Source organism: Myxocyprinus asiaticus, chromosome 32 (genome assembly GCF_019703515.2).
Source record: "Myxocyprinus asiaticus isolate MX2 ecotype Aquarium Trade chromosome 32, UBuf_Myxa_2, whole genome shotgun sequence".
In the NCBI taxonomy this organism is placed as follows: Eukaryota; Metazoa; Chordata; class Actinopteri; order Cypriniformes; family Catostomidae; genus Myxocyprinus; species Myxocyprinus asiaticus.
The window spans coordinates 30,304,072-30,331,517 of record NC_059375.1 but is presented as its reverse complement, the minus strand read 5'-3'; the positions used below and the strand labels follow the sequence as shown (position 1 = coordinate 30,331,517).

At 38.6% G+C, this 27,446-nt stretch overlaps 1 protein-coding gene across 1 annotated transcript; it reads right to left on the bottom strand.

Annotated features, from left to right (window-relative positions):
• Positions 1-2,386: 2,386 nt before the first annotated feature.
• Positions 2,387-27,132, bottom strand: thbs2b (thrombospondin 2b). The gene is made up of 21 exons (XM_051666878.1): positions 26,827-27,132; positions 26,347-26,514; positions 25,162-25,718; positions 24,624-24,708; positions 18,496-18,707; positions 17,036-17,270; positions 16,778-16,948; positions 14,915-15,091; positions 13,788-13,961; positions 12,429-12,556; positions 11,726-11,878; positions 11,382-11,600; positions 9,834-9,941; positions 8,880-9,039; positions 8,650-8,768; positions 8,040-8,274; positions 4,976-5,203; positions 4,573-4,844; positions 4,327-4,424; positions 3,354-3,493; positions 2,387-3,235 (listed from the first exon to the last, which is right to left on the bottom strand). The coding sequence occupies exons 2-21, from the start codon at positions 26,411-26,413 to the stop codon at positions 3,228-3,230; spliced, it is 3,546 nt and encodes a 1,181-aa protein (XP_051522838.1). The 5' UTR covers positions 26,414-26,514; positions 26,827-27,132; the 3' UTR covers positions 2,387-3,227.
• Between the last annotated feature and the right edge of the window lie 314 nt (positions 27,133-27,446).

The window sequence follows — 27,446 nt, the reverse complement described above, 5'->3', positions numbered from 1 at the left end:
ACTAAGCCTAATTAAAAGAAATTATCAACACTGCTGCAATGGGGTTTCAAATACAACTACTGAAGAATTGACAGTAAACTGCTGTAATCCATCTCTCTGTATTGTTTTCCTCTTGAAAGTGGTCGAAACATATAGTGAATTTTTATCTTTTGCTGTTGAAGCAAATAGGAGCTAAAAAATGTAATTGCTGTGGTCTCCCATTCACCGCTTTATAAGTTTATCAGTGTAGTTTACACAAATACCAATGTTACCAAGCCTCAAACCAAGGACCTGCCCACTGATGCTTCAGTTCGTAAACTGAGAGAGAGCAGGTCAGACAGGCCTAGTGTGGCATAACTATTCCTGAACACCAAAGGGGACCCATTTGGACTATTTTGAACTATTTTTGTATATAAACATGCACTAGACAGACATCTTTGACTGCTGTCATTTATCTTGCACTGCTTTTAAAAGATGCTGTGTCAAATTACAACTCTGAAAAGGAGAAGCCATTCGGTTTCATTAGCTGCTATGGGTCTTGCTGTTTTGAGCACAAATGTGTCATGGACACGTTTTTTCATACATTTGTGTTATTTAAATGTTGTGTGTGTAAACATGTATTAGATGGACGTCTTTGACCGTTTTAATGTGTTTCTGGCGATGTGAGCCTATGTGTGTGCTTCATTTCAGAGTGCTTTGGACTATGTATGCGCTGTTTTTTCCCCGTCTTATAGCGTGGCTTGTATGTTTTTTCAGCTTATATCAGTGTGGATTTAATTTTTTTTTCACTCATATCTGTGTGGATTTCATGTTGCTATTAGCATGGATTTCTTGTGAACCACTCATAATACTTTTCAAGCTTTGCACAGCAACTGTTATTGAAGAATGGGACATATAAAAACACTTGGATCAGATCAAAAATGTAAGTAAACCATTTCATTCATTAATATTTTTAATGTCATGATTGTTTGATAATTTATGGTGCTGAGTGTTGAATGTTGCTTGAGATGAACAGTTAAAATATTCGGATGCAATGTGTTGGGTGTGCGTTATGTGTAAACCATGAAATTTAGTTTTAAATTGCAATGGAGCTTCTTTATTCTCTTCCAATTGAGTTTTAAATATATATGGCTGTATTTGAGGGGCTGCACCATGTAAGCCAATCAGAACAGTGGGTGTTTACGTTGAAGTTTTAAGGAGGTGCTTATGCCAAAACTAAGCATTTCAGACAGAGGGCCAGAGACAAGGTGGAAAATTATTAAATAGTAATAAATGATGACTGTTTTGGTGAAAAAAAATTTTAAAATAAAAAATACTTAAATTATCAGTGGACCTCAGAAAAGATAATACAATTATTTAATTGCATAAATATACAGACCATTTAACGGTAAAGAAAATAAAATAAATACCTTCGGAATCCGATTTGGATGAAGTGCATGTGAATGGAAATAAATAAACCCAAAAGAGAGCAATGTAGTTTGTCTATATAATTTTATTGACAAAAGTTATTTCATCACATGTTTGTCATGAAAATGGATATGACTGGAAAAAATATCAGAAACAACTTTTAATACTCAAAATTATAATACATTTTTTATGTGACTAGCAGCAAGCTATACATTGTAGATGAGTCTAAAATCTTACAGTCGAATAATGAAGTGGTTCACGTTGTGTTGAATGGATTGAATGGTTGATGTGAACAGATGGAAATGAAGATGATATATGCAAATGAGGTTTAAAGTATGTACTGTAAATGACAGGCATATAATATATTCCCTTCTTAGCTCATAAACACTTTTTTCTAATATGGAATTAATATTAGTTTACTCTTTGGCGTTTTCAGAATGATCTTTTTCCTTGGATTTAAGGGGATATAAAAGAGGGTGGTGGTAGTGTGGATAACTAAAAGAATTGCAGTTTCAATCCCAAGACAGGGTGACCTAGAAACTGGATAGTTGGTTAATGAGATCACAATTCTGGTTTATTACCACTGTACCTATGAGCAATCTCTGCTATTGCAGTTGCATGGTGCTTTGGATGAAAAGCAACAGCAAAAAAACATGCAAAAACTGCATCTCTGAGGTATTTTTGGTTTTAAGGAACACAATGGTAAAGGGATAGTTTACCCAAAAATGAAAATTCTTTCATCATTTACCCAACCTCATGTTGCTCCAAATATATGCATGACTTTCTTTCTTCCATGGAACACAAAGGGAGATGTTAGGCAGAATGACAGCCTCAGTCACAATTCACTTTCATTTTTGGAAAACTTATGCAATGCAAGTGAATGATACATTTTTTGGGTGAACTATCACTTTAAGCATTGGTTATTTTCATTCAGACTCATTTAATTCAGAAATGTGAAATACCTTGAAATTTCTGAAATGTTGTCTTTCTGGAATATATATATATATATATATATATATATATATATATATATATATATATATATATATATATATATATTAAAATAACTGTAAGCACTAATCAAATACTAATATGACACTTTATTTCATCCCCTTTCTATCCAAACACTTTCACTTTATCTGTAGATACAGCAATAGCAATGATAAAGCCTTACTGACTATGACCATGAACGCAATTTGATAATATATGCAAACATCCTTTTAAATGTAATTTGTAAAAATGTGTCAATGTAAACAAATAAATAAGTATTTACAAGTTGTCAGCAAGAGGAAATTCAAAAGAGATGTTAACTAATAAACTTGCACAGAAAAACAGACAAATAAGTTACAGTAGATAGTAGTAAAAGACTGAATATAATACATCTCCCTAAATGTTCGCAACAAACACAAAACAATTGCATTAAATTTCTCTCCATAAGAATGACTAGAAAAGCACATATAAAAGACTAAATGATTAAAAAAAAAAAAATAAAATAAAAAAAAATTATAAACCCTCAACACAGAGCCTTGGGTTCATATTCAAGATGGCAGGACTCATTGTAGCATTACAAAGATTATTTGTGCAACAATTAACGGAGATTTCAAATGAATGCTGTGGTCTTACCAAACTTTTGTTTCCACCCACACTTTTTGATGTCAACTGCAAGGTATATTCACCTATTCAAGGCACTTCTAGTCTCTGGATGTAAGTGTTGCCCTCATGTGGGCACTCATTGCAGAAAGTCTCAATTTTCTTCCAATAAGGCACTGCACTGATCTGGTTTCACTTTGATAAAAAAAAGTCCATGACAAAGTCCATGGTATTCCAATAAAACTCAATACTCAATTACCTGCAAAAAAGAAAGTCAAATCACAATGATAGAAGAGAGGAAGATCACAAGAATCACAAAATGACTGAAATCAGATATTCAGTAAGATATTTTTATAAGAAAAACATTTTTTTTTCACCTCTGCATTCATATTTGAGGTCAGAGAAGAAGACGGCCTCCTGGGAGAAAACAAATAGTCCGAGTCTCCCACCAGCAAATGTCTTGTCATAAATTGGACCCGAGTCTGCCATGATCTGCTTGCCTTCATACACTACAACTCTGAGGGGAAAAAGATATTTAGTACTGAGTTATACATGGCTTTTTAAAATGCACATTTTTCTTTTCTTAAAAAGACACAAATGGTACCACAAATAAACTTTTCCAACAATAACATTTGGTTAACCGGAATGATTAGGGATCCCAAAGTCATGGAAATTTACATTTTATAATTGTAATTTCTAGACCTGTAAAAGTCATGGAAATTAATACAATTCTGAAAAGTCATGAAAACTAATAAAATCCTGAAAAGTCATGGAAATTTCAGTAAAACTTTACAATAAGGTTGTTTACAATAATATTTGTTAATGCAGTAGTTAATACCGCATTTATTACTATTGGTTACTGTTTATTTGTACATATATATTTTTAACATTAACAGTTGTATACATTAACATTAGATGTGTTATGAACTAACAATAACAAAAATGAGTAATTGTATATTTATAAATTAACATTAACAAAAACTAATAAATTCTATCAAACATGATTGTCCATTGTTAGTTCATGATAACTATTGCATTACTAATATCAACAAATACAACATCTTTGTAAAGTCTGACCAAAATTTCTATAGTGAATTAAGTTTAGCTATACTTGGGTGTAAGATATTTCATCGGCCAGAAATGCTCTGCGGGAGTGCAAACTCTATACAATTATTTTTAAAAACTCACTAATCCACAAATCAGGATCAACAAAATTTTTTTTATATGAATGTCAGGGAAGAATCATCGGTCATTGACATTCATTGGTCAAAAAGTTCAAACAAAAATGTATGTGTCTAAGAAAAACAGGTAGAGTGTGTTGATGACTAAAACAAGAGTCTGAGTCTTTACCTAATGAAGCCAGTCTTTGGTCTGTGGATGAGATGCCAGCGGTATGCAGTAAAGTCTTTCCATCCGATGTTCTTTGGGTCATGCCACAGAGTGCGCACCTAAAAGATGCATTGTAAAGCCATCTATCATTTTAAGTACTAAGACAGAGAGTAATGCTTTGAATCAAATTTATGGGGCAGTTTATTGTTAGTAATGGCATGAAAAGAGAAATCTGTCAGGACAGATAAAAATCAAGAGAATGTTCACCTGTTGCTTGGTGTTGCCTGTGTGCCATAATGCATTACGTAGGTTTTCCCCAGTGCCTGTGGTGGAGTTGACCACCTTAAGGGATACACCAGAGATGCCAAATGCCTTTGATGGCTTGTCTTCCCAATATGTCTGCGTGATCTGTTTCCACATTACGACGTAAAATCGTCGGCTAGACTGGTATCCAAACACAAAGCCTGCATAGTCATCATCCCTGTCTGTATTCACATAGAAGGTTCCACTGAAATCCACTGCGCTGAACTCATCAAAGCCTGTTATTGTGCAAAAACAAGGTCAGAATACAAAATCAGTATTGCCACATTTTAATATGTCAGTGAGCTATGACATGTATGAGAAACAAGCTTCTGAAATGTTTGTAATGCCATGTACAAAGATCACTTACCCACTGCAATGCCAGGGTCAGAGTTGGCAGTCTGCACAAGCTCTTTGCCCTGATTTCGGACCACCCAGTTGGGATCAATCTGCGTGGTTCCTTTAGGATCTAGGTGAACCATTTGGAACTTGCGGAAGTCTGTGATGCTGATGGCACTGTTTTCCGGGCATGCATCAAAGATATCCGGGACATTGTCATTGTCAAAATCATTCTCACAAGCGTCACCACGACCATCACCTAGGGGAAGATATAAGAATGTTTCAGGAATGCTTGAACCTAGCTCTTTCTTGACCTCCACCTGCTCCTAAAGCCTCTTATATATGCTGCCTTCAAGTGCAGCAGGGAAGCTCCTATGTCCAAGTCAGGCATTCATTATTATGCTGGCTTGTCAAAGCCATGTAGGTATTCTACAAACTTGGTTTAGGTTTTTTCAAAATCCCTAAACTGAGACAAAAATTTCTAACAATAACTCCTCCCAGAAATTTCAAGCCACATCCACCAAACCTGGTACAGACCTTTAGACTGTTCTGGAATAGTGTGCCATGTCTCTCTGACTGATGGGACTTATGTTTTTCGCACAGCCGGGGATTGAAAAATAAAAAAAATCCCATAGATTTACATTAATGGAATATTCAAACAAACCCCCTAAATGCTTTTGATCTGCTTTAAGTTGCTCTCTCTATCACTTTCTCTCTCTCTATTTCTATCTGTCTGGCATTTTATTTTACTATCTACGCCATGTTCTGTCTGACTATCTATCTTGCTAATGGCTGGCAGATTGTCTTACTATAATGTCTGTATAACCATCAATCATCAAACTTTTATAACTAGTTTATACATTCAGACAAGGTTTTGTCAAGCCAACATCAAAATTACTACATAATTACGACTTGTCACTCATTCAATTTGAAAATAAAATACGAAAGCAGCCAAACCACATCAATTAGCAACGAACAATGACAAAATCCATTTTCTGTTGTTGGCCTACCAGCATGTAAACATCGGTGAATACATCTGCATTAATTTAACACAACTTTTATGATTTATTCATGCATGGTATCTGATAATTAATGTATAATTATTAACATTAATTAATTATTTGCATAAAGCAACCCACAAAGGGTGAGTCATTAGTGTTACATTAGTTGATTATAAGGTACATGTTAAAATACTTTAAATATACAACTGAAATTAAGAATGTCACAAATTCGCTATCTTTCATGAGATAGAGTCCCTTCCAGAGTCACAAGTCTGGTATCATCAAGAAATCTGAGTTACCAACTGGTAACTACATCGTTCATGCACTCGTAACATGCAGTTACAATATTTCTGATGCCACTTCAAGGCCGCAATAGTGTTAAAGTAAGATTGTCAGTTTCTTTGAATAATTATTTACAAACAATCCTCATGTGCTTATGGGGTCATATGAAGCAGTATACCCTCTTTGTATGAAGACTCTTGCAGAAGCACTTTATAAAATACTCAAAACTCATTGACCTAGATAATTCAAATCTAAGCTTCACATGATTTAATCATTTGATCTGCAGACTACTGGCATCACAGTATAGTCCAAGCCAAGACGTACTTTCCCTTTTGGAAAGATGGAAAACAATGCCTTTTCCCAAAGCTTTAAGCTCTGCGTTCTAAGCCAAAAGAAACTCAAAGATCTCCAATCTCCCCTTAGACCGTGACAGCTTCAGCTAGCACTTGGAGAGTGTGAGGAGGAGCTCTGAAACGAACACCCATTGGAATGCCAAGGCAAATTTCACCCTACTTAAATTTCAAATCCACTTTAAAAAAGAAAGGCCCAGCAGTAAGCATGGCCTGACAACAAAGAACTTATTCCACCATTATACCATTTAGGCTTAACGTCAAGCAGTGTATATCTTTGTCTCAAATACCTCGTAAAACATAAAGACACGCAGAGTATTACCCCGGGATGCAACTCTTCTGCATTTCTGATGCCAGCAAGAAATTTACGCACCTCTTATCTGCCTGCTTTTCATGCCTTTCCTTTGATTTTCTTTTTTTATGGGACAGATTCTTGGGCGACCCTCATAGGAAATATGAAGAACGTCCAAAACAATAAAGGCTTGCTTGACATAAAAATTGAAGGCAGGATTGCATATTAAGACAAACAGGTGTGGGGAGCCCAGAGGAAAATTCTAGAGGTTGTTTATCGGTTATCTCTGCGGTTTTCTGATGATCTGCAGAGAAACTGTTCACATGATGCTGCAGCGCCAGATATCATTAATCAGACACATAACTATAGGCAGTCTAGAAAGGCCACATCATTGAACACATTCCTTACTCTGGGGTCAAAAGGATAGTCAGTCAAAACCCTCTCAACAAAACCCCAGACTTTTGACCTGCAGCATAAAGTCTGGTCCATTTTTAAGCTTAATCTGGCAAAAACAGCCCACTTAGACAGAAAGAGACGTCTGACAGACATGCAAATTGACCAACAACAGAACAAACATAAAATAAGAGGATATGTGTGAAGGCTTTGTGGTAAGAATTTCTGTCCATACAATAATAATAAGTAATGATTACTTAGTGGAAGAAGTGGAATATACAGTTCTGCTTGCGAATATCTAGTTTGCTTGCTACTGAGTGCCTCAAAGCATCTTTTAAAGATTTGAAGGTACAAACCTGGCAATCTTTGGCAAATCCAATGATTAATTCTTCCTTAAAAGCACTCATAATATCAACACAATACCTTTTAAACATGACTGTGTTACCCTGCAACCTAATTAAAACCTGTGCACCCTGACTCCCAAAAGTTCCGTTGCTGTCAGGGCAATCTAACTGTACAGTAGTTTGCGATTTCCATGACTGCTTTCCAGTAATACGTGTAATATGCATCAGATGGTCAGTGAACTGACTCTGGGCATGCTGACAGACTGACAAAACCTCAATAAATGTAGTCTAATGCAACCTATGAGTACAAATTACAGTGATATTTCCTGCTTGTGATTTGGATGCTCAAAAATGGATTATTAATCCAATACTATTACAAGAGGCTAACAACAGACTGTCTGTTATAGTGTAGTATGTATAATTGTGTTTTCACCATCAGAGTCCAGTTGGTCCATATTAGTAACCAGTCTGCAGTTATCCCTGTCATCAGGAATGCCATCATTATCATCATCATGATCACAAGCATCTCCTTTTCCATCTCCATCATGGTCGGCTTGGTTAGAGTTGGCTATGTAGGGGCAGTTATCCATGTTATTTTGATGGCCATCTTCATCAATGTCCTGGTTGTCATCACACTGGTCTCCAACTAGATCATTATCTGTATCCATCTATGAAAACAAGATGGTTACATTGGTAAAAAAAATCATTAAAGGGATAGTTCACCCTGAAATTAAGTCATCATTTACTCACCCTCATGCAGTTCAAAACCCATTTGACTTACTGTCTGTAAGTCATACGGACTGTTAGCCTCACCATTTACTTTCAATGCATATTTTTTTTCTTCATACAATGAAAGTGGATTGTGACTGAGGCTTACATTCTGCCTAACATCTCCTTTTGTGTTCCACGAAGGAAATGAAAGTCATATGGGTTTGGAACAATTTGAGGGTGAGTAAATAATGACAGAAATTTCATTTTTGGGTGAACTATCCCTTTAAGATGTTTACACTGCAAAACCAGTCAGTCTCTGTTTTCATCCAGACCTGTTGTGGGTTGTGGACTAAGGGGCAGTTATCACACTGGTCTCCGACGCCATCTAAATCTGTGTCTTTCTGGTCTGTGTTGTAAATGTAAGCGCAGTTGTCTTGCTCGTTTAGAATCTCTGAAAGCAGAAGTATAAACACGTGAATCACACACCTGTTAGTCACACAGCTGTTGCAATCCAAAAGTAGTCACATGGCTTTTAATAGATTATCAAAGCCATCTTTTATACCATCTCCATCTATATCAATGGAACAGGCGTCTCCTTCTCCATTGTTGTCGGTGTCAGTCTGTGCAGGATTGTGTTCATACGGGCAGTTATCACAACGATCGCCGACATCATCCTTGTCATAGTCATACTGCCTGGGGTTATACATCAAGGGGCAGTTGTCCTAGAAGAAATATGTCATAAAAGTACAGTACATGCATCCATATGGATAGTGCACAATTTTATATCAACTTTATTTCAATGATTCTCAAATGGTTTTGCTTCAGGACATATATTTTACACTGGAAATTGAGGCCAAGTCCCCACTAATACATTTTAGTTTGAAAATGCATTAATTCCGCTACGTTTATGCCCCTCATCCACACTAAAATGGCTTTTTCCTCAACCGAAAGCATTTTCAAAACGCTCTCCATTACCGCATACTTGAAAACGATGACGTTAAAAAACACTTTTCAGATGAAAGCGGATTAGTGAGGGTGTGGCCTAAGTGGCAACCCAACACATTACCAAAATTTAGAATAGTAAAATTTAGTAATTTACATTACAAAAGTAAGCAAAAAGGTCTTCACAATCAAACGTGAAATTTATTGATATAACAACAATAGGCAAATATTTTGTTTGTTTTCTTGATTTCAAATTTCAATAGTTTCATGCTCTCTGCAATCAGTAATTCACCACAGAAATAACACATTGTAGTTGGCACAAACTAGGTTTATCTTCGTTGCAAGTGAACCTGGAATTAATGTAATCTGTGTTGTATTATCTTTTACCTTGCGTCATTTTGTTTATGGTTTTTGACTATGAGGCCAGTATCCTGTAGATATTGATTGGATGCAGAGCCTTTGATGTCAGCAACAAAAAATATGGGAAAAGTTTTTCATTCATTGGGTCAAAACCCACCAGTTGAGAACCACTGCTTTACATAAACCTCATACTGTGTGTACTAAATGTGCTTACCCTTTCATCCATAATTTCATCATTATCATCGTCTTTATCACAAGCATCTCCTTGCCCATCATTGTCAAAGTCCTCCTGACCAGAGTTGGGAAGAGTCGGACAGTTGTCCTGCAGAGATTACGAAAGAAGTTATCTGACAATAATAGTTAAACATATCAAATGAACCACTTTAAATCAGCCACATGCAGTACGTAAGAATTTCAGGCTCCTCTGTTATTTTCTGCTATACCAATGTTATCCTTTATTTATTTTGTGCACATATTTTATGCTTTCTTTATGGCTTTCTTGTTTGGCTCTCTTTGCTTGCCATGCTTCAAAACTATGATGTCTTGCAGATTCTGGTCCTGTTTTTTCTCCACAGAGTATCATGACACAATCAAGCAATTATCCATCACAGGAGATGAATGATGTAATTATTACTTATTTTCTTCCTCCCCTTTTGCAAAACACTTCACCACAAAGACATTTTAAGGATATAAAATATACGATTCCAAAAGGCACAATACAATAAACACTGAGCCAAATTTCTAGATAATGGTCATTGGGCCCTCTGCCTGACTTGATGCCATTGTCCTGTGGGGTTTATTAAGACTAAACTGTATTTCTTTCCATTTTATATTTCTTAGCAACCTTCTCATTGCAGTCACCAGATCGCAGATAAACCTTTAGAAGGTCTGGCTTATATTAAATTAAATAAAAAATGTTGGAAAAAACAGACTCTACAAATTAGAGTACTATTAGCATGGAACATAAAATATGTTGTCTTAAAGCTGAAGAGCATAATTTTTTTAATGTTAAAATATTTTTTCCTATACCAGCTTAATATGCAAAAACAGATATAAGTAACCCATTAATAGATTATTTTCCCCATAAGTATATAAACTTAAAATAATTAAAGTGTGTAATTTCTGTACCACTAGCATCACCAAATGGAAATGCAAAAATAACTTCTGTTTTCAAACATGTTTTCTGAACACTCCTCCCATCTGCAATTGGTCAGAAAAACAGACAGTCCCACCCAAAATTCACACAATGGTTCAAGTATAGGTCTCTGTGGAACAATAATGGGTGTTTCCCAATCTGTGGGCGTTTCCAAACCAGTATGGGCATTTCTAAACTATCCAATGAAAGTAGGGAATCTAAATGTTGTAGGCAAATCGAATCATGTAAAGTGGTTGAAAAATGCCCATCCCTGTTTGAAAATGCCCACTGATTGGGAAAAGCCCATTTTTGTTCTGCAGAGACATAAATCTCCAATGGTTGGGCCAATGTTGCTGTATCAGTCTGGTCAGAATGTTCAAACAAACAAAGCAATGTTTTGAAAGCAGCACAGAGCCACAGTATTTATACTTTTTGGGGAATTCGATCTACAAATGGCATACTTAAAGTGTTCTCTGCATATTATGCTGGGAAAGGATAAAGTATTTTAACACAGAAAAAATACGCACTTCACAGTTTAATGTAGTAGGATGTTGTATACGTTTGTCCAATTAAACTGACCACTGACTTTTCCACTATGGGACAACAATAACAGTGTTAATGAAGTACCTTTTTGCAGTGGTAGGTGGCATTTGCTCCACACACAAGATCCTGATTGGGCCATCCATCCAGATCAAAGTCCTCTCCACAGATGATGCCATCTCCAGCATAACCAATACGACACTCACACTTGTACATAGGGTCAGTGAAGTGACTAAGGAAGATGCATTCTGCATACTTATGGCAGCTGTGGCTGTTGTCCTTGCAAGGGTTGTAGGGTTCACACACCTATTCATGAGGAAGAAACAGAAAATAAAAAATTGTCTATTTAAACACAGATGTATTTGCTGGGAAGATGGATATAAATTAGGTGCTCAGTGAGTGGTATGTGATCTGATGTGTGTATGACTGACCTGTTTGTTGATTTTAGCTGACTCCACTCCCATGCCATAGGGCTGAGTCCCTTTGTAGCGCGGGGGGCAGGGCAGACAGTGGAATCCTGGGTCTGTGTTCACACATTGCTGTAGACCACCCACCTTATGACATAGATCTGAAACCATTTCGCACTGCACACACAGTGGGCAAAGGAAGTAATAAAGAGAGAGACAAAGAGAAAAGCGTTATAATGATCAGAATGGCCAGATAGCATACTGTATACACAGTACTTGCATACTTGTGAGTGGTGATTGCCCATACAAAACTAACCGCCATGGTGCCAAGGCTGTTAAAGTGATCTGAGTGTTCTGTAGTGTATTGCTATATAAGGTGGTTGCTTGTTGGCAGAGGTTAAAAGAGCTGACCTCCAAGTATCTATGATATTCTGGTCTCAAGATATGGCTTGGATACCTCCTTCAATGTAAATCTATTAAATATTTCTGCCCATTTTATCATCCATTAGGTTAAAATTGTAAGTCTGATTGTTTATGATTAGAAGTTTCATTTGATCATTTGATTCACACAATCTGAGGTATCATTCATGTCCGTAGCATGAACGATGCGGGACAAGTCAGGCACTGATGTTTAATACTTAAGGTTAGGGCAAGTATGATGCCCAGTATGAAGTACGAAGCACCACTAATTATTCTGATCCAGTTTATCTGATGTCAGTTTGCTCACCTCATTTATATCTTCACAGGAAGTTCCATTGCCACGGTAACCATTGGGGCAGGGACCACATTCCCAGGATCCATCAGAAGCTGTGCTACACTCAACTCCAGAAAAGCAAGGATTTGAAAGACAGCTATCTGTGAAATCAACATAACACCTCACATAACTGATTTTAATGTGAAATATTAATTACATATTATTTATTCTTAAAGGGATAAATCACTCAAAATGAAAATTCTGTCATCATTTACATCATTCATCATGTTATTCCAAATACCGTTTAGAACGCAACAATGCCTGCCGCACTTATTCAGCTGTCATGGTTCCGGAAGTATTTTTCCCATTCATATTTCCCAAAGACTTTTCATAAAATCCTTCATAAAAGAGTTGTAAGCCATGAACCAAACCAACCCCGAGGTAAATCACAATATCATGGACTTTGTTTTCAGCCAAAAAAAGTATTTGAAAATCAAACAAAAAGACAAAGGTACAAGACTGTGAATTTACCGTCTTTCATGAGGGCACAGACTACAATCCCATGAAGCATTGCATTATATATGGAAATATATAAAATTATTGATTTTAGGTTGTTGATTATGAGTATAGAAACAATATATTTTACGTTTATTGCAAAATATTCCGCTATGTACAAATAGATAAGTAGTTTAAGGGTGAAGAGACGCCGACTCAATTACGTCAATCACAGTGCATCATGAGTGTGGGCGGTCGAGGCACGTTTCAAGGGCTTGGTTGGTTCTCTGATTGGAGAAGCTTTCTCTGCTGTTCCATGGGTAATGTAGTTGTTAGGCAAGAATTCCACTATCAAACAAAATTTTTAAACAATGAAGTTGAAATAGTGCTGACTGATGACGTCAAAGGAAGCATACCATCGATGAACAACCACGGAGCTCAAGGTAGGTATGTCTTTAAAGGTTTATAATTTAACGTTGAAAATCAATTAGTCTATGGGAAAATGGATGCGATTTTTACTTCAGGAACCAGACTGTTGCGCTCTTGACTTTCTTCCTTCCATGGAACACAAAAGAAGATGTTAGGCTTAATGTTAGGGACTGACAGCTTCAGTCACTTTTCTTTTTATTGCATCATTTTTCCATACAATGAAAGTGAATGGTGAGTGAGGCTAAATCTTTTGTTTTCCATGGAGAAAAGAAAGTCATACAGGCTTATAACAATATGAGGATGATTAAATTATGTCAGTTTTCATTTTTGGACAAACTGTTCCTTTTATTTAAGTCTCCAACACTAAGAAACCAACCAAAATAAAGATATTTAGTAGGTAATAAGGAAGAAAGCATGTAACAAGGGCATCTGGGCAACTTTGGGAAACTGTGAAAACAGTTTTCTTACCAATAGGGCACTCCTGTCGGTTGCATACGTCATTCTCAATGGAGTCTCCAAGACACTTCCTTCCTCCATGCTGCGGAGCAGGACTGTTACACTCTCGAACACGACTCTTCAGACCCCCTCCACATGTTGCCGAGCATGTTGCCCAGGGAGACCATGGGCCCCATCCACCATCAACTGTATAGACATACCAACACAACATGGGGTTATAATCCCATATTTTAGAGATCCCACCCCAACATTTTCAGTCACAAATCTGTTCTCAGTCACTCAGTGCCCCTCAAGGGCATCTTTAGCAGCTGTTTTCTGACCTTTTAAATGAATGTTTATAGAATTGTACAACTGTATTATGTAAAGTTCTAGGCTGCATTTTTAATGTGACAAAGTCCATCTGCTTTTTATTATGTTTTGTGTTGTAATTGAACTGGTTGTTATTTAGTTTTATTGTTTCATTGTTCAACTGAAGTAAATGGCATTGTAAAAAATGCAACATAAACCTGTAAGAGAACACAGCATAGTAATAGTTAAATGCAGACTTCAAAGAACTGATACGGATCTAATTACACTATTGAAGCTAGGCAAATATCACTGCTGAATAAAACTGTCAGAAAGCTATGATTTAATCAATGAATTTGAATCTGGACCCCACATTATGTTACATAATATCTCCAAAATACTGCACTTTTACGCATTCCCCACTAACGTGGAAATACTAAATAAATGGCCAAATGAGCAGGCGACAAAGAATATAGCTTTCCTTTCCCTTGCAAAGCTTTTCACTCCGAAACTAATTGCTCAGTGAAAGTGATGTCAGGGGCCTAAACATTCAGAGCCACTGATTGCAGAAATCTCAGGGTGTTTCTAGTCATGTGCTGTGTCCAAATTTTATTATGCATGTCATAAGTGTCTTTCCCATAATCTCCTGAAGAACAAATTGCCAGCAATGTGTGTACCCTCCCTGCTGTAAGGATAGTATAAGCCCTGGAAAGAATGATATCACCCTTTCTATGTTTTCCAGTTAAGATTTGAACGACATGGTAAATGAGATGGTTTCTACATGAGAATGTGTGTGGTTGGCCTCAAATTGGTGTTGAGTTTTAATTTGTCATGTTTGGGGACATAATACTCACTCGGGCAGGGCTCTGCATGGCAGCTCTGTGTCTCTCGCCCTTCACCTTCACAGTCTTTGCCTCCTTTTTGTGGAACAGGGGAATTACAGTGACGAATATGTGTGATCAGTCCCTCCCCACACGTCACTGAACAGGGCGACCAGGGAGACCACAAGCTCCAGCCACCATCCTGACGAACTGAAAGGGTAAAACACAATGTTACTACAAATGTCTCAACTGTTCTCTTTAAAGTAATAGTTCCCTCATGTTGTTCCAAATCCATATGCATATTTTTGAATAATCTTTACACAGCACTTTTACATAAAATGGTTCCAATAAAAGGACAAAAAAAGACACCATAAAAGTAGTCTATATGACTTGTGCGCTATATTCCTATATGCGCTATAAAAAGTATTTTGAAGCCTCACTCTATCTGAGGAACAGACCCAAATGTAAGTTGTTTGTGACGAGGAGGAGGGCGGTGCCGGACCGTGACTATGCATGCCCGGCCCCCAATCAGGCTAATCAGCCGAGGAGAGGGATAAATGCGGCGAGATGCAGCAGTTCAGGAGAGAGAGAGCCATACGCAGCTGCTGTGTGTGTGTGTTTATGTTTGTGTCCTTTTGTTTTATTAAATATTATTTTGATTGTTCATCCGGTTCCTGCCTCCTCCTTTCCATTGAACCTTGTTACATTGGTGCCGAAAGCCAGGAAGGGAGAGGGATGCGCTGTCGTGGAGTCCTCACCACTTCCAGCCAACCCAGGTGCAGCCGTGGCCGGAGACGCCCGGGGACGGAGATGTCACTGCTGGCCGCCAAGGATCTGAGGCATGCTGCACCCCCCCCCCCCCCCATAGAAAAAGAATAGAGAAAAAAAAAAGAGGTGAGGAGGAGCGTGACCGTCTGCCCGGGGCCGGAGGACCCACTACCGTCCACCGGGGGAGGAGCGAGCTGTCATCCGCCAGAGGTTGGGGAGTGGCTGAGGGCCAGACATCATCGTATCTGGACGCCGGCAAACCAGGTATTTCCTCTCTCTCTTGCTGTCGCTCCGCATTGCCCTTTCCCTCTCCTCTCCTCTTGTTTTTTTTGTTTTCCCTCCCCTCGTCCCCCTCCCCAGCCCTAGAGAGGCGGGGAAAAGCCTGCCGGTAGGCGGGGCCAAAAGGGCAGCGCCCCACTCCCGGAAGGGGGGGGGGATGTACGTCATGCTGGGGGTTCCTGAGACAAGGAGGGAGGAGTGTGACGAGGAGGTAGGAGGGGCTGGGCCGTGACTACACACGCCCGGCCCCCAATCAGGCTAATCAGCCGAGGAGAGGGATAAGTGCGGCGAGATGCGGCAGTTCGGGAGAGAGAGAGCCATACGCAGCTGCCGTGTGTGTGTGTTTATGTTTGTGTCTTTTTGTTTCATTAAACATTATTTTGATGGTTTGTCCGGTTCCAGCCTTCTCCTTTCCTCTGAACTTGTTACATTGTTATTCACTGATAATCTCCACCTTCACCAAAGCTCACCCAAGCGTTTTAGTCCGGAATTAAAACATTTTCGTGTCACATGGAGTTTCTACAGCCATGAGAATCAATGACAATTTTGCACCAATTAAAATGGATGCACCATTTTTTAATTTGGATGCAGATATGGGCAGGACACAAGCTTTAGAGGACAGATGTCTTGACAGACGTGGTCACTAAGAATTGTCATTGTATGGCAAGAGCTTCATGAAAATTCTTGAAAAATTTCTACTTTTGTGTTCCACAGAGAAAATAATAGCATATGGGTTTGGAACGATGTGAGGATGAGAAAATATGGACATAATTTACATTTTTGGTGAATTTCTTTTCAACAACAACACCCCCCCCCAAAAACAATAAAATAAAATAAAAAAACAAGTACCTCTGCGGTCACATTTTCCCAAACTGCACTTGCGTGTCTGAATTGAGGGTCCAGAACATGTGTTGCTAGTGTCATCACAAGATCGTCCCCTCTGCTGGGTGCCACTTCCACATGTAACTGTGCACTGAGTCCACTCAGACCACGGAGACCAGCTGTCCTCACTGTCCATTGCTGGACAAATATAATGACATCATAAGAACATGTATCAATGGAAAAATTTATGTGTTTTTGTCCATTATTATTTGGGTGTGCACTTACGAAGGCAAACTGGACAACATTCCCCATCGATGAAGGATGGATTGGCACATGCCACTGCGGGACAAGTGATCTGACGACAAACAACTTTTCCCTCTTGGCATGTACATTTAGTGCAGCTATCAACAATCCAGTCCTCTTTATCTTCAAACAAACGACCATCTTGCCAACACATGCTCTGCTCCAAAGGATTCTGCATCTTATTTAATGCCTCCTTCATTGCTGTGTTTTCTTCTGTCTAAAAAAATAAATCAGTTTAAGAGGAATTACACTTTAAACTCGTCATGTAACGATGGGACGTCATTCCTCAAAGACAGGGATTTAGGCTTTAGATGCACTCAGACATAACCAGCAGGCAAAATAGCTAAAGATTTGCATGCAACAAAAAACTTCTAACACAGTGATTTACTGAGCTCACATTTCTGCCACAGGTATGTGGGTAGATACCAAATTATGGTCCAATTACCCTGTTTATGCACACAGAGACTACAATGCTACAATGAGCCCTGGTTTGTTTAACATCTGACAAAATCGATTTACATCCACAATCCAACATGCCTATTCTTTATGTGAGATTTTGGAGACATACATTTTGGAAGCTCTCTGGTCTTTTTCAGTTACAGCAGTTATGGGTGCAAAGACCCAAAGTATAGGTACTTGGGATGCGCAAAACTTTATATTTTCAAAATCGACCAGTCAGTGGGTTGCTTGAACGACTAGTCGACTAATCGAATAATCGGTCTTAAGGAAGCCCTGTTTAATTAGTCTGGTTTTCGGTTCACCGGCCCTAAATTGAATGCATTTCTTAGGAGGAATTTACATAAGACATTTTCATGTGTTCACTTACAGCTAAATGGAGTGCAACTTCATGAAACAAAATTCAGTGTTCTCAAGATTTAAGTTTTAAATATTTTTTTTAACATAATGCAGTGTCTTAAAAATGCAACGCTTATGGCAGAACACACACATGAGACATGACGCTATGGCCAAAGACTTTAGTCTTGGCTGTAGCAGAGGTGCTTTAAAGGGGATTCCTTTAAATATGCAGTTTATCCAAAAGGGTTTTACCATGTAAACAATCTAACAGAATGTAAGCATACTAATTAAAGCAGCACTTCTTAAGAAAAAAATCTAGATAAACTAGCAGACCTCACTAATCGACTAGTCGGTTGTTGGAGAATTAGTAAACCATATTGTCCCCTACCAACTACTATAGGTGTGGCTCAATCCTGTTTATGTCTAGAATGGATTGGAATTTGATAGATGCCTAAGGCAGGAAAACAACACCGTGGTGGAACTTCTTTCAGTTTTACCTCATGCTGTAATGCCTGCCACTCAAACATACTTCAGCTATTTTTTAGCATTACAAAGACAAGGCAAAGTAGGTCAGATCTGGATGTTTCATTTGGGTTTCTCAAAGCAACATACATTTTATTTCAACATTCCAAAAGTGAAGGACTCACCACTTTCTGCAGACCGTCTATGAGGTTGCTAACGACAACTCTAAGACCCTTGAGCTCCTGGAAGAGGTTTGCCAGTTCCTCACAGGAACGTTCACACATAAGTTCTGAAGAGCTGGTTGCTGGAACATCTGTGTTCTGGCCAATCACATTGGTGGCAATGGAGGATGGAACTTCGACCACCTCTGCACTCTCGCTGACAACATTCGCCTCCACTGGGAAAAGACAGAAGAATTGCAGAAGAGTAATCAAGGATTAATACATGAGTTCTGAGGGTTGGTTCAAAAGCCATGGAACAAGAACTGATATTTTTGGGGAAAAAGGGAAGAACAAGTGTCAAGTGTGAGAAGACGAAACAAACAGTGCCATTAAGTCAATGAATGCTCAGTTATTTCTATTTAACCATTTATTAGGATGTCCATACAGATCCTATTAGAGATCCCAGATCATGCCTTAGCATCAAGATCCTTCTTTGGCTCTACCATTTTTTAAATCGTAATACATTAAACAATGCATCACAATATTATCTTATTGCGATCCAGATATCGATTTATAATATCTGATCGCCGGGTCCTTGATGATTCCCTAATTTCAAGCATTATAAAAACTAGACATTGAATAGAAAAGTCAAATGTTACACTGTCCTACCATCCGCAAAGCAATACGTTTCCAGAGACAAGCAGTCTATATCTGTCCACAACTGCTGCACGATGCGATATTATCACAGCCAATCAACATATTTGATGTTTAACGTAACGTTATATGAAGTTGGATTTTGGACCAATGAGAGCTGACAGTGGGCGGGGCTACCTGGCACAACGCCACAGAAATGTTCTGTTGCTTGTTCCTTGTTGTGGTCATGGCTGGTTAGCACAAAAACTCTGAATAACATGAAAGAGATACCTTTTATTGCTTGTCACTTTGTCACATCGCGTCTGGTTTGGACAGAATGTTATATTCTATCATGTTAATATTGGTGGCTGTATCTATTCTTTATAAATGACAGCTGTAAGAATATCCCACCCACAGCACAACATTTACAAAACTGATCTAGGAAAAGTAGTAAAAGCCATGCAGGTATGATTTGGAAAGGAAATTGTATCCCAAGCCTGCAGTACCAATGAATGCAAGGAAATCAGCAGGACTCCTTGTGCGGTCACAATCAATTCCTTCACTGTGTTGCAGTGGGGATAGGATGGCAGTCAACCGTGTTCTTCATGTTAACAGGAAGATTGTGCATGCCTTTAAGGCAAGTGCGGAGACGGAGAATGCAGACTATAGGGTTCTCACAGTGTGACGACTAAACCTGTTTGCAATAAAGCCTCTTTACACACGACACTCAGGCACTTGAACATTGTAATAGGAAGCCAAATTAAAACATTTCATGGGTTCTTGTGATATAACACACATATAACCACGAGCTATTTCTAGGCACACAGACCTATCACAGCAACTCTTTTGATTGCAGTCTTTTGAAGCAAAAATTTCTTAAGCTATTTTTAAATGGTTCAGAAGGAACATAGTATAAAAGTATGGGTGGGGCAGTAGTATTCATTACACTAGGACTGCAAAACATAATAATATACTCCCCTTAAAAGATAATGTGTGATACAACTGCTGGCGATAATGGGAATATTGCTAAAGACTGGGCCAGACAAAACAACACTGGCTCAACCAATCGTGCAAGTTTGGGGTGGGACTACCTGTTTTTCTGAAAAACTGGAAGATGGAGGGAGTCTTTGAAACTTATTTGAAAAAACAGTCATTATACTTGCATGCATCTGTAAGTGGGATTGTGAGTGTGTGTGTGTGTGTGTTTGGTTGAATTCATCTTTAACTTTTATTTCAATGCTGCTCTTCCTTTCTCTTTGGCCTCATGACCTACTGACTCATCTGTCTGACCTCACACATGTGATGTGTGATGTTTTGAAACATCTCTTGTTTCAAAAAAGGTAAAATAATTAAAGCATTAGATAAATATAAGAAAGGACATGCCATACTTCTCACAACTACAATTTCAAATACAATTAAAGCTGCAAGCAGCGATGAACGGGCCCTTGCACCCTGGTGCATGTTGGGGCTGCTGTGCCAGGGGAATGTCACTCCAATTGTTTTTTTTTTTTTTTTTTTTTTAGCACTTAAATGTTGTTAAGAGTGTATCACAGTGTAAAACATGTAATTTCCTGTTGCCAGTAGGTGGCGCTATGACTATAACTGAATATTGCCACGTAGGTGTATTCAGGCCGGGACTATTATAAAACATGTAAAGTTTGGAGCAGACTGGACATTTTATGTTTGAGTTATAACAACTTCCTGTTTCATGGCGAAACATTGCATTTTGTCAGGAAGCCACGGATGCGCCGTTCAAAGAAAACTCAAAATATTCACAATTTAGCATCACCAAGGCCTTTAGATTAGACTGACCGAATATGATGTTGATCTGATTTAATCTCTAGGAGGAGTTTGTTAAAGTACGAGGCCTGGAAATGGCAAAAACTGAGCAAAAATTGAAGAGAAAAATCACAATGGCTGACTTCCTCTTGGGTTTAGGATATGGTTCTAAGAGACTTTTTTGTACATGTTGACATGTTACATATGCCTACCGATTTTCATAAGTGTAGGTGAAACGTGGCGTGAGGGCTGCTTCGTTGAAATTTTGTAGGTGGTGCTATCGAGCCATTTTGCCACAATTAATTATAAAACCAGTATCAGATGTAAATTTTCCCCACTTTTGAGATGTGTGCAAAGTTTCATGAGTTTTTGAGCATGTTTAGGCCTCAAAAATGTGACTCGTTTCATAAAGAACTTTGTCAGGCCACCATGGACACGCCCTTCAACGAAAACTCAGAAGCTTCGCAATTTAACATCATCAAGGCCTTTAGATTAAGACTGACAAAATATAATGTTGATCTGATTAAACCTCTGGGAGGAGTTTGTTAAAGTACAAGACCTGGAACTGGCTGTTACCAGTAGGTGGCGCTATGACTATAACTGAATATTGGCACATAGATGTATTCAGGCTGGGACTATTATCAGACAAGTGAAGTTTGGGGCAGATTGGACATTGTATGTATGAGTTATAACAACTTCCTGTTTCATGGCGAAACATCGAATTTTGTCAGACCATCACGGCCACGCCGTGCAGTGAAAACTCAAAAGCTTTGCAATTTAGCATCGCCAAAGTCTTTAGATTAGAACAACCGAATATGAAGTAGATTTGATGAAATCTCTAGGAGGAGTTCGTTAAAGTACAAGGCCTGGAAATGGCAAAAAAATGGCTGACTTCCTGTTGAATTTAGGGCATGGGTCCAAGAGACTTGTTTGTAGGTATTTTCGTATGTGTAGGTGAAACGTAGCGTAAAGCGCACATCGTTGAATGTTTGTAGGTGGTGCTATCGAGCCATTTTGTCACATCTAATTCTGAAACCCATATCAGATGTTCATTTTCGCCACTTCTGATGCATGTGCAAAGTTTCATGAGTTTTCGAGTATATTTAGGCCCTCAAAAATGCGATTCATTTGGGAAAAGAAATAAAATAAATAATAATAATAATAAACACCTAGAAGAACAATAGGGTCTTCGCACCATTGGTACTCGGGCCCTAAAAACACACTAATCTTAAGCCTAAATCAAGAGTACTGGTCTGCCCTGAAAACCCATTTATATTCAGATTGGATTGATGGATGACCTGTTCAGACAAATACAGCAGACTTGTAATACTTGCAAAGTATTGCAATTCCAAACTACTAATTTCTGCAGTCAGGCTTGCTGCTGCTAATCTGAGTGAGTGTGCGCAGGTTTCCACACATGTGAGCCCCTCTAAGCATGTTTATTTATAAAGTCAAGAGCCAAAAACCTTCCCCTGAGTGAGGGATGTTAAAAACCTGCAGTTAGGCTTCATTTCCTTTTCTTTCCACAGCTATGACAACCACCTCAAAGCTGACATTCAGCTGACATTGAAGAAAAACTGAACATAACATATTCGAACTAGAGCACTGTTAAAAGTGGAAAACTAGGAGCTGGTATTCAGTTTGTTTGCATGCATATAGCCCTGATTTACATATAATCTGTTGAAAGACCTAATATATGCTCTGTTTGCTTGCTGGGGGAAGCAATGGTCTGTTGTCTGTTTACAAAGTAGGCTACCGGGCTGCTAAAATAAGCAGTTATAATAAAGAACTTTTTGCTTGATTTGCCTACACTGGCGGCCAGAAGTTTGAAATAATGTACAGATTTTGCTGTTTCGGAAGGAAATTGGTACTTTAATTCACCAAAGTGACATTCAACTAATCACAAAGTATAGTCAGGACATTACTGATGTAAAAAAACAGCACCATCACTATTTGGAAAAAGTCCTTTTTGATCAAATCTAGACAGGCCCCATTTCCAGCAGCCATCACTCCAACACCTTGTCCTTGATTAATCATGCTAAATTGCTAATTTGGTACTAGAAAATCACTTGCCATTATATCAAACACTGCTGAAAGCTATTTGGTTCGTTAAATGAAGCTTAACATTGTCTTTGTGTTTGTTTTTGAGTTGCTACAGTATGCAATAGACTGGCATGTCTTAAGGTCAATATTTGGTCAAAAATGGCAAAAAAGAAACAGCTTTCTCTAGAAACTCATCAGTCAATCATTGTTTTGAGGAATGAAGGCTATACAATGCTTGAAATTGCCAAAAAACTGAAGATTTCATACAAAGGTATATACTACAGTCTTCAAAGACAAACGACAACTGGCTCTAACAAGGACGGAAAGAAATGTGGAAGGCCAGATGTACAACTAAACAAGAGGATAAGTACATCAGAATCTCTAGTTTGAGAAATAGATGCCTCACATCTCCTCAGCTGACAGCTTCATTGAATTCTACCTGCTCAACACCAGTTTCATGTATAACAATAAAGAGAAGACTCAGGGGTGCAGGCCTTATGGGATGAATTGCAAAGAAGAAGCCACATTTGAAACAGAAAAACAAAAAGAAAAGGTTAGAGTGGGCAAAGGAACACAGACATTGGACAACAGATAATTGGAAAAGAGTGTTATGGATCTTAACCCCATTGAGCTGTGGGATCAGCAAGACTGTAAGGTGCGTGAGAAGTGCCCGACAAGACAGCCACATCTATGGCAAGTGCTACAGGAAGCGTGGGGTGAAATGTCACCTGAGTATCTGGACAAACTGACAGCTAGAATGCCAAGGATCTGCAAAGCTGTCATTGCTGCACGTGGAGGATTTTTTGATGAGAACTCTTTGAAGTAGTTTAAGAAGTTCTGAACATTTTCAAATTGCTAGAGTAATTTTTCACGTTATTAATGTCCTGACTATACATTGTGATCAGTTGAATGCATCTTTGGTGAATAAAAGTACCAATTACTTTCCATAAGATCACAATCTGTACATTATTCCAAACTTTTGGCCACCAGTGTAAGTCTAAGTCAAATCTTTCAATGGTATTGAAATTAGATTTCCCTGCATGTTTGTCAAAATGTGATTGGTGGTTAAATGTCAGTCAGACAGCCTTTTCATATCTAAATAGAATGGTTCTTGGCCAGAATAATGCTAATAGTAAAACCTTTGGCTTGTGAGACTAACAGTCTTAATCTAATGAGAGTGACAAGACAGGCAAACTGCCTTGTTGAACAGGAGCAATTAATCAGAGCTGTCATACGAAAGAATAGTTCCTATACTGTGAAAAGCATATATCATGGCTGTGTCTAGAAGATAAAACTCCTGCAACCTAAGTCTCGCGAGAGTCTCATTTGCTGTTACTCAGGTTATGTTTAGGTTAGATTTAGTGGTAGGGTCAAGGGTAGGGTTAGGTTTAAGGGTAGGTGTAGGGTTTCGGTAGTACTCCAAATAAACACAATAAACACATTGGCTCTCGTGAGACTTGTGGTAACTGGGAGGTTACCTACTAGACACGACCGCATTGCACAGAGAAGTAGTAACAACGTTCCCAGTTGTCCAGCCTGACAACAACCCTTCTTGTCAGTGTGGTATAACTGGTGTGTTATGCAGTAGGTGCTTTGCAGCAGTTTCCATTAAACAGGAACTTCATCTTGATTCCAAAAATCTTTTTTTTTTTTTTTGGCTGGTTAAGAGAATGTTAAGACTCACAAGCTCCACCTACCTGGGTTTCCAAGATCACATCCCCTGCTCTCCAGAATGTCCTCAAGCGGGGTGTCAAAGATAAAACGTACATTCTGCAGCAAGCCCTGAAAGAAACAACAGCTGCTGTCAGGCTTTGCCAATTTTTTAAACCGTTCACATACATCCCTCATGACTGGGAAGTTGGATTTACAGAACACCAGAGGATCAGCCATAATTTATTATTCAGTTTCCAGCAACTTGCTTGGCATGCTCTGCAACTACTAATGCTGGCTAAATTACCTTACAGCGAGCAAAATATAACTTTTTTAGATGGATTTCACTTGACATCCTACATTTGTACGCCTTGTATCTTGTTATCTTTACATTTATGCATTTGTTTGATGCATTCAGGATATACAATTTATCAGTATGTGTGTTTCCTGGGAACTAAACACATGAACTTGGTCTTTCTAGCACCATGCTCTTCCAGTTTAACTTATTTCTACCTTGTGTCATAAATTCATGCACTCCATTTTACTTTTACGAGCAATGTACTCAGTATTAGTGAAATCACATACCCTAAAATGGCTTTCTCGGGTGGACCCTTTAGCCACAAACATACGGCCACCTGTGGCACTCAGGTGCTCATAGAAAGGTTCATCAAGAATGAAGCTATCAATGAGTCCGCAGCCAACATACAAGGTTGCGGTCTCTCCATGCACACAAAGCGTTACATTCTTCCACTGCGAATCCGAGAGGTCTACGTCCTCGAAAGAGATCACATTGCGTGAGCCATCTGCCCACCAGTACACCAAATCTAGGGTGTTGGTTCGGCCATCCGAAACAACCTCAAACTGGCGGTGCTCTCCTGGGCCCTCCAATGCAAGAATGGTGCCACGGGATGTGCGGTCCTGCCGCAGGGTGGCAGTCAGAATGAAGCCTTCATTATTTTGTATCTGAAAAAGAAGTTGTTGTAGTGCAGTAGAGCTGACAGAGGGGAGCTGGTCGAAACGGATGAAGCGGTATGCTGGAGCATCACTCTCCAGACCCTTGAAAAGTTTCACACCGACAGTCTTACGTGTGATTCCGCTGGTTTCAAACAAGTCGAAAATGGTCTCATCTTCCAGCTGTGCATCTAAGGGGGGGGGGTTACATTATTACACATTTGTTTATTCTGTGTACATTTTAGCACAATACACATACTTCACCCAGACCATGCATACTTTAAATCCTGCATTTTAAAGGGATAGTTCACCCAAAAATGAACATTTTGTCATCATTTACTCACCCTCATGTTCTTCCAACCATATGACTTTCTCGTTTCTATGAAACACAAAAGGAGATGTTAGACAGAATGTTAGGCTCATTCACCATTTATTTCCATTGTATGGGAATAAGATGCAATAAAATTGAATGGTGACTGAGGCTAACATTCTGCCTATTACATCTACTTTTGTGATCCACAGAAGAAAGTCAATTGGGTTTAAAACTACATGAAGATGAATAAATGATGACAGAATTTTCATTTTGGGGTGAACTATCCCTTTAAAGAGGAAACCCAATATATATATATATTGGAGTAAAGTGAAACTAACAATAACAACAATATGATAATAATATTTAAATAAAATCTTTGTAATATGTTTTTATACACAAAGACTATAATAAAATAAACAGTCTAAAGGTCAAAATTTTTGCTGGGTCAAAGGAATATATATTTACAATATGAAAGGCATGAAGTATAGAAAAATATAAAGGATTACCTTGAGTTTTTACGGAGGTGCACAGAAGCAAAAGCGCCAACCAGGCGTTACATCTTCGGAGAATCATTCTTTGGATCAAAATGGTAACCAAATATTGATTGTTCAAGTTTGTAAAATAATCTGTTCCTCACGAGTAGCCCTGCTCGGCTGAAAACCAGGATAGGTCACCTAACATTAAAAATACATTATTGGATTTTATACCACGGGTTTTAAACACACCTAACTCCGCTGGATTTGTCAAGCTATTAATTGGGCATCGCCGTGCGCAATGGAGAAAATGTCACTCATGCACACATTTTCCAAACTCTGTGCATGAATTTGTGTATATTTAGCTAAATAATAAAACAAAGGACTGTGTTGTAGTGTCTCTACACAATCAGGTACATCAAAGGTGGTGAAACGTACACATAGATTGACGACGATATCACTAAAATACTGTAGGTTATCAAATGACATTTAAAGCAAAGGGAAACCCCTTACCCGAACCAAAGGTGTTGTTTGTTTTAGATAAATAAATAAAAAATCTATCCGTCCAACTCCTCAGTCAGTTCCACAATGGTAAGCACAAAAAAAACAAAAAAAAACATCAAAAAGTCATTGCGTAAAACCTGGAGATGCCACCGGTCCCCAAGCGCAAAGTTTAAAATGCGCGCACGAAGCGGGTTACACAGTTCAAGGAGGGATGCAGACAATCAACTGTTGTTCTGGAGTAGCCTAATTTCGGCATGCAATGTATTCATGTTCCAAAGTTGATAAATCCAGATGATGCCGGACTCGCGCGCTTCCTCTTCATAACTGACCTCTTTTGAATTTTATCATGGGGGGACCGCATATTTGCTTTCAAAGGGGAGTGTTTGGGGGAGGGGGGAGGGGGAAGGGGGAGGGGGGCTGGAGGCTGGGATAGGCGGGTTGCACTGGACTGGAGAGGTTTTGGTTGTTGTTGCTCTGACAGCACGACAGTTGACAGTTTTCATTGGCTAATGCAGTGGCTCTGAATCAAGCCTGGGGCTGTTGTAATAAGGGTGAAGCCCCCACTACAAGCATAGGTATGTGAGAAGGTTAAGATTGAGGTCAGGTTTATATTGAAAATGAATGGGAAA

Excerpts from the sequence above, each read along its gene's own strand:
- thbs2b (XM_051666878.1), bottom strand. The coding sequence starts at position 26,413 with ATGATTCTCCGAAGATGTAACGCCTGGTTGGCGCTTTTGCTTCTGTGC. Across the intron at positions 9,040-9,833 it reads ATGAAATTATGGATGAAAGG|GACAACTGCCCCTTGATGTA; the intron begins GTAAGCACATTT and ends TATTTCTTCTAG. Across the intron at positions 5,204-8,039 it reads GGACCAACTGGACTCTGATG|GTGATGGTCGTGGTGACGCT; the intron begins GTGAAAACACAA and ends ATCTTCCCCTAG.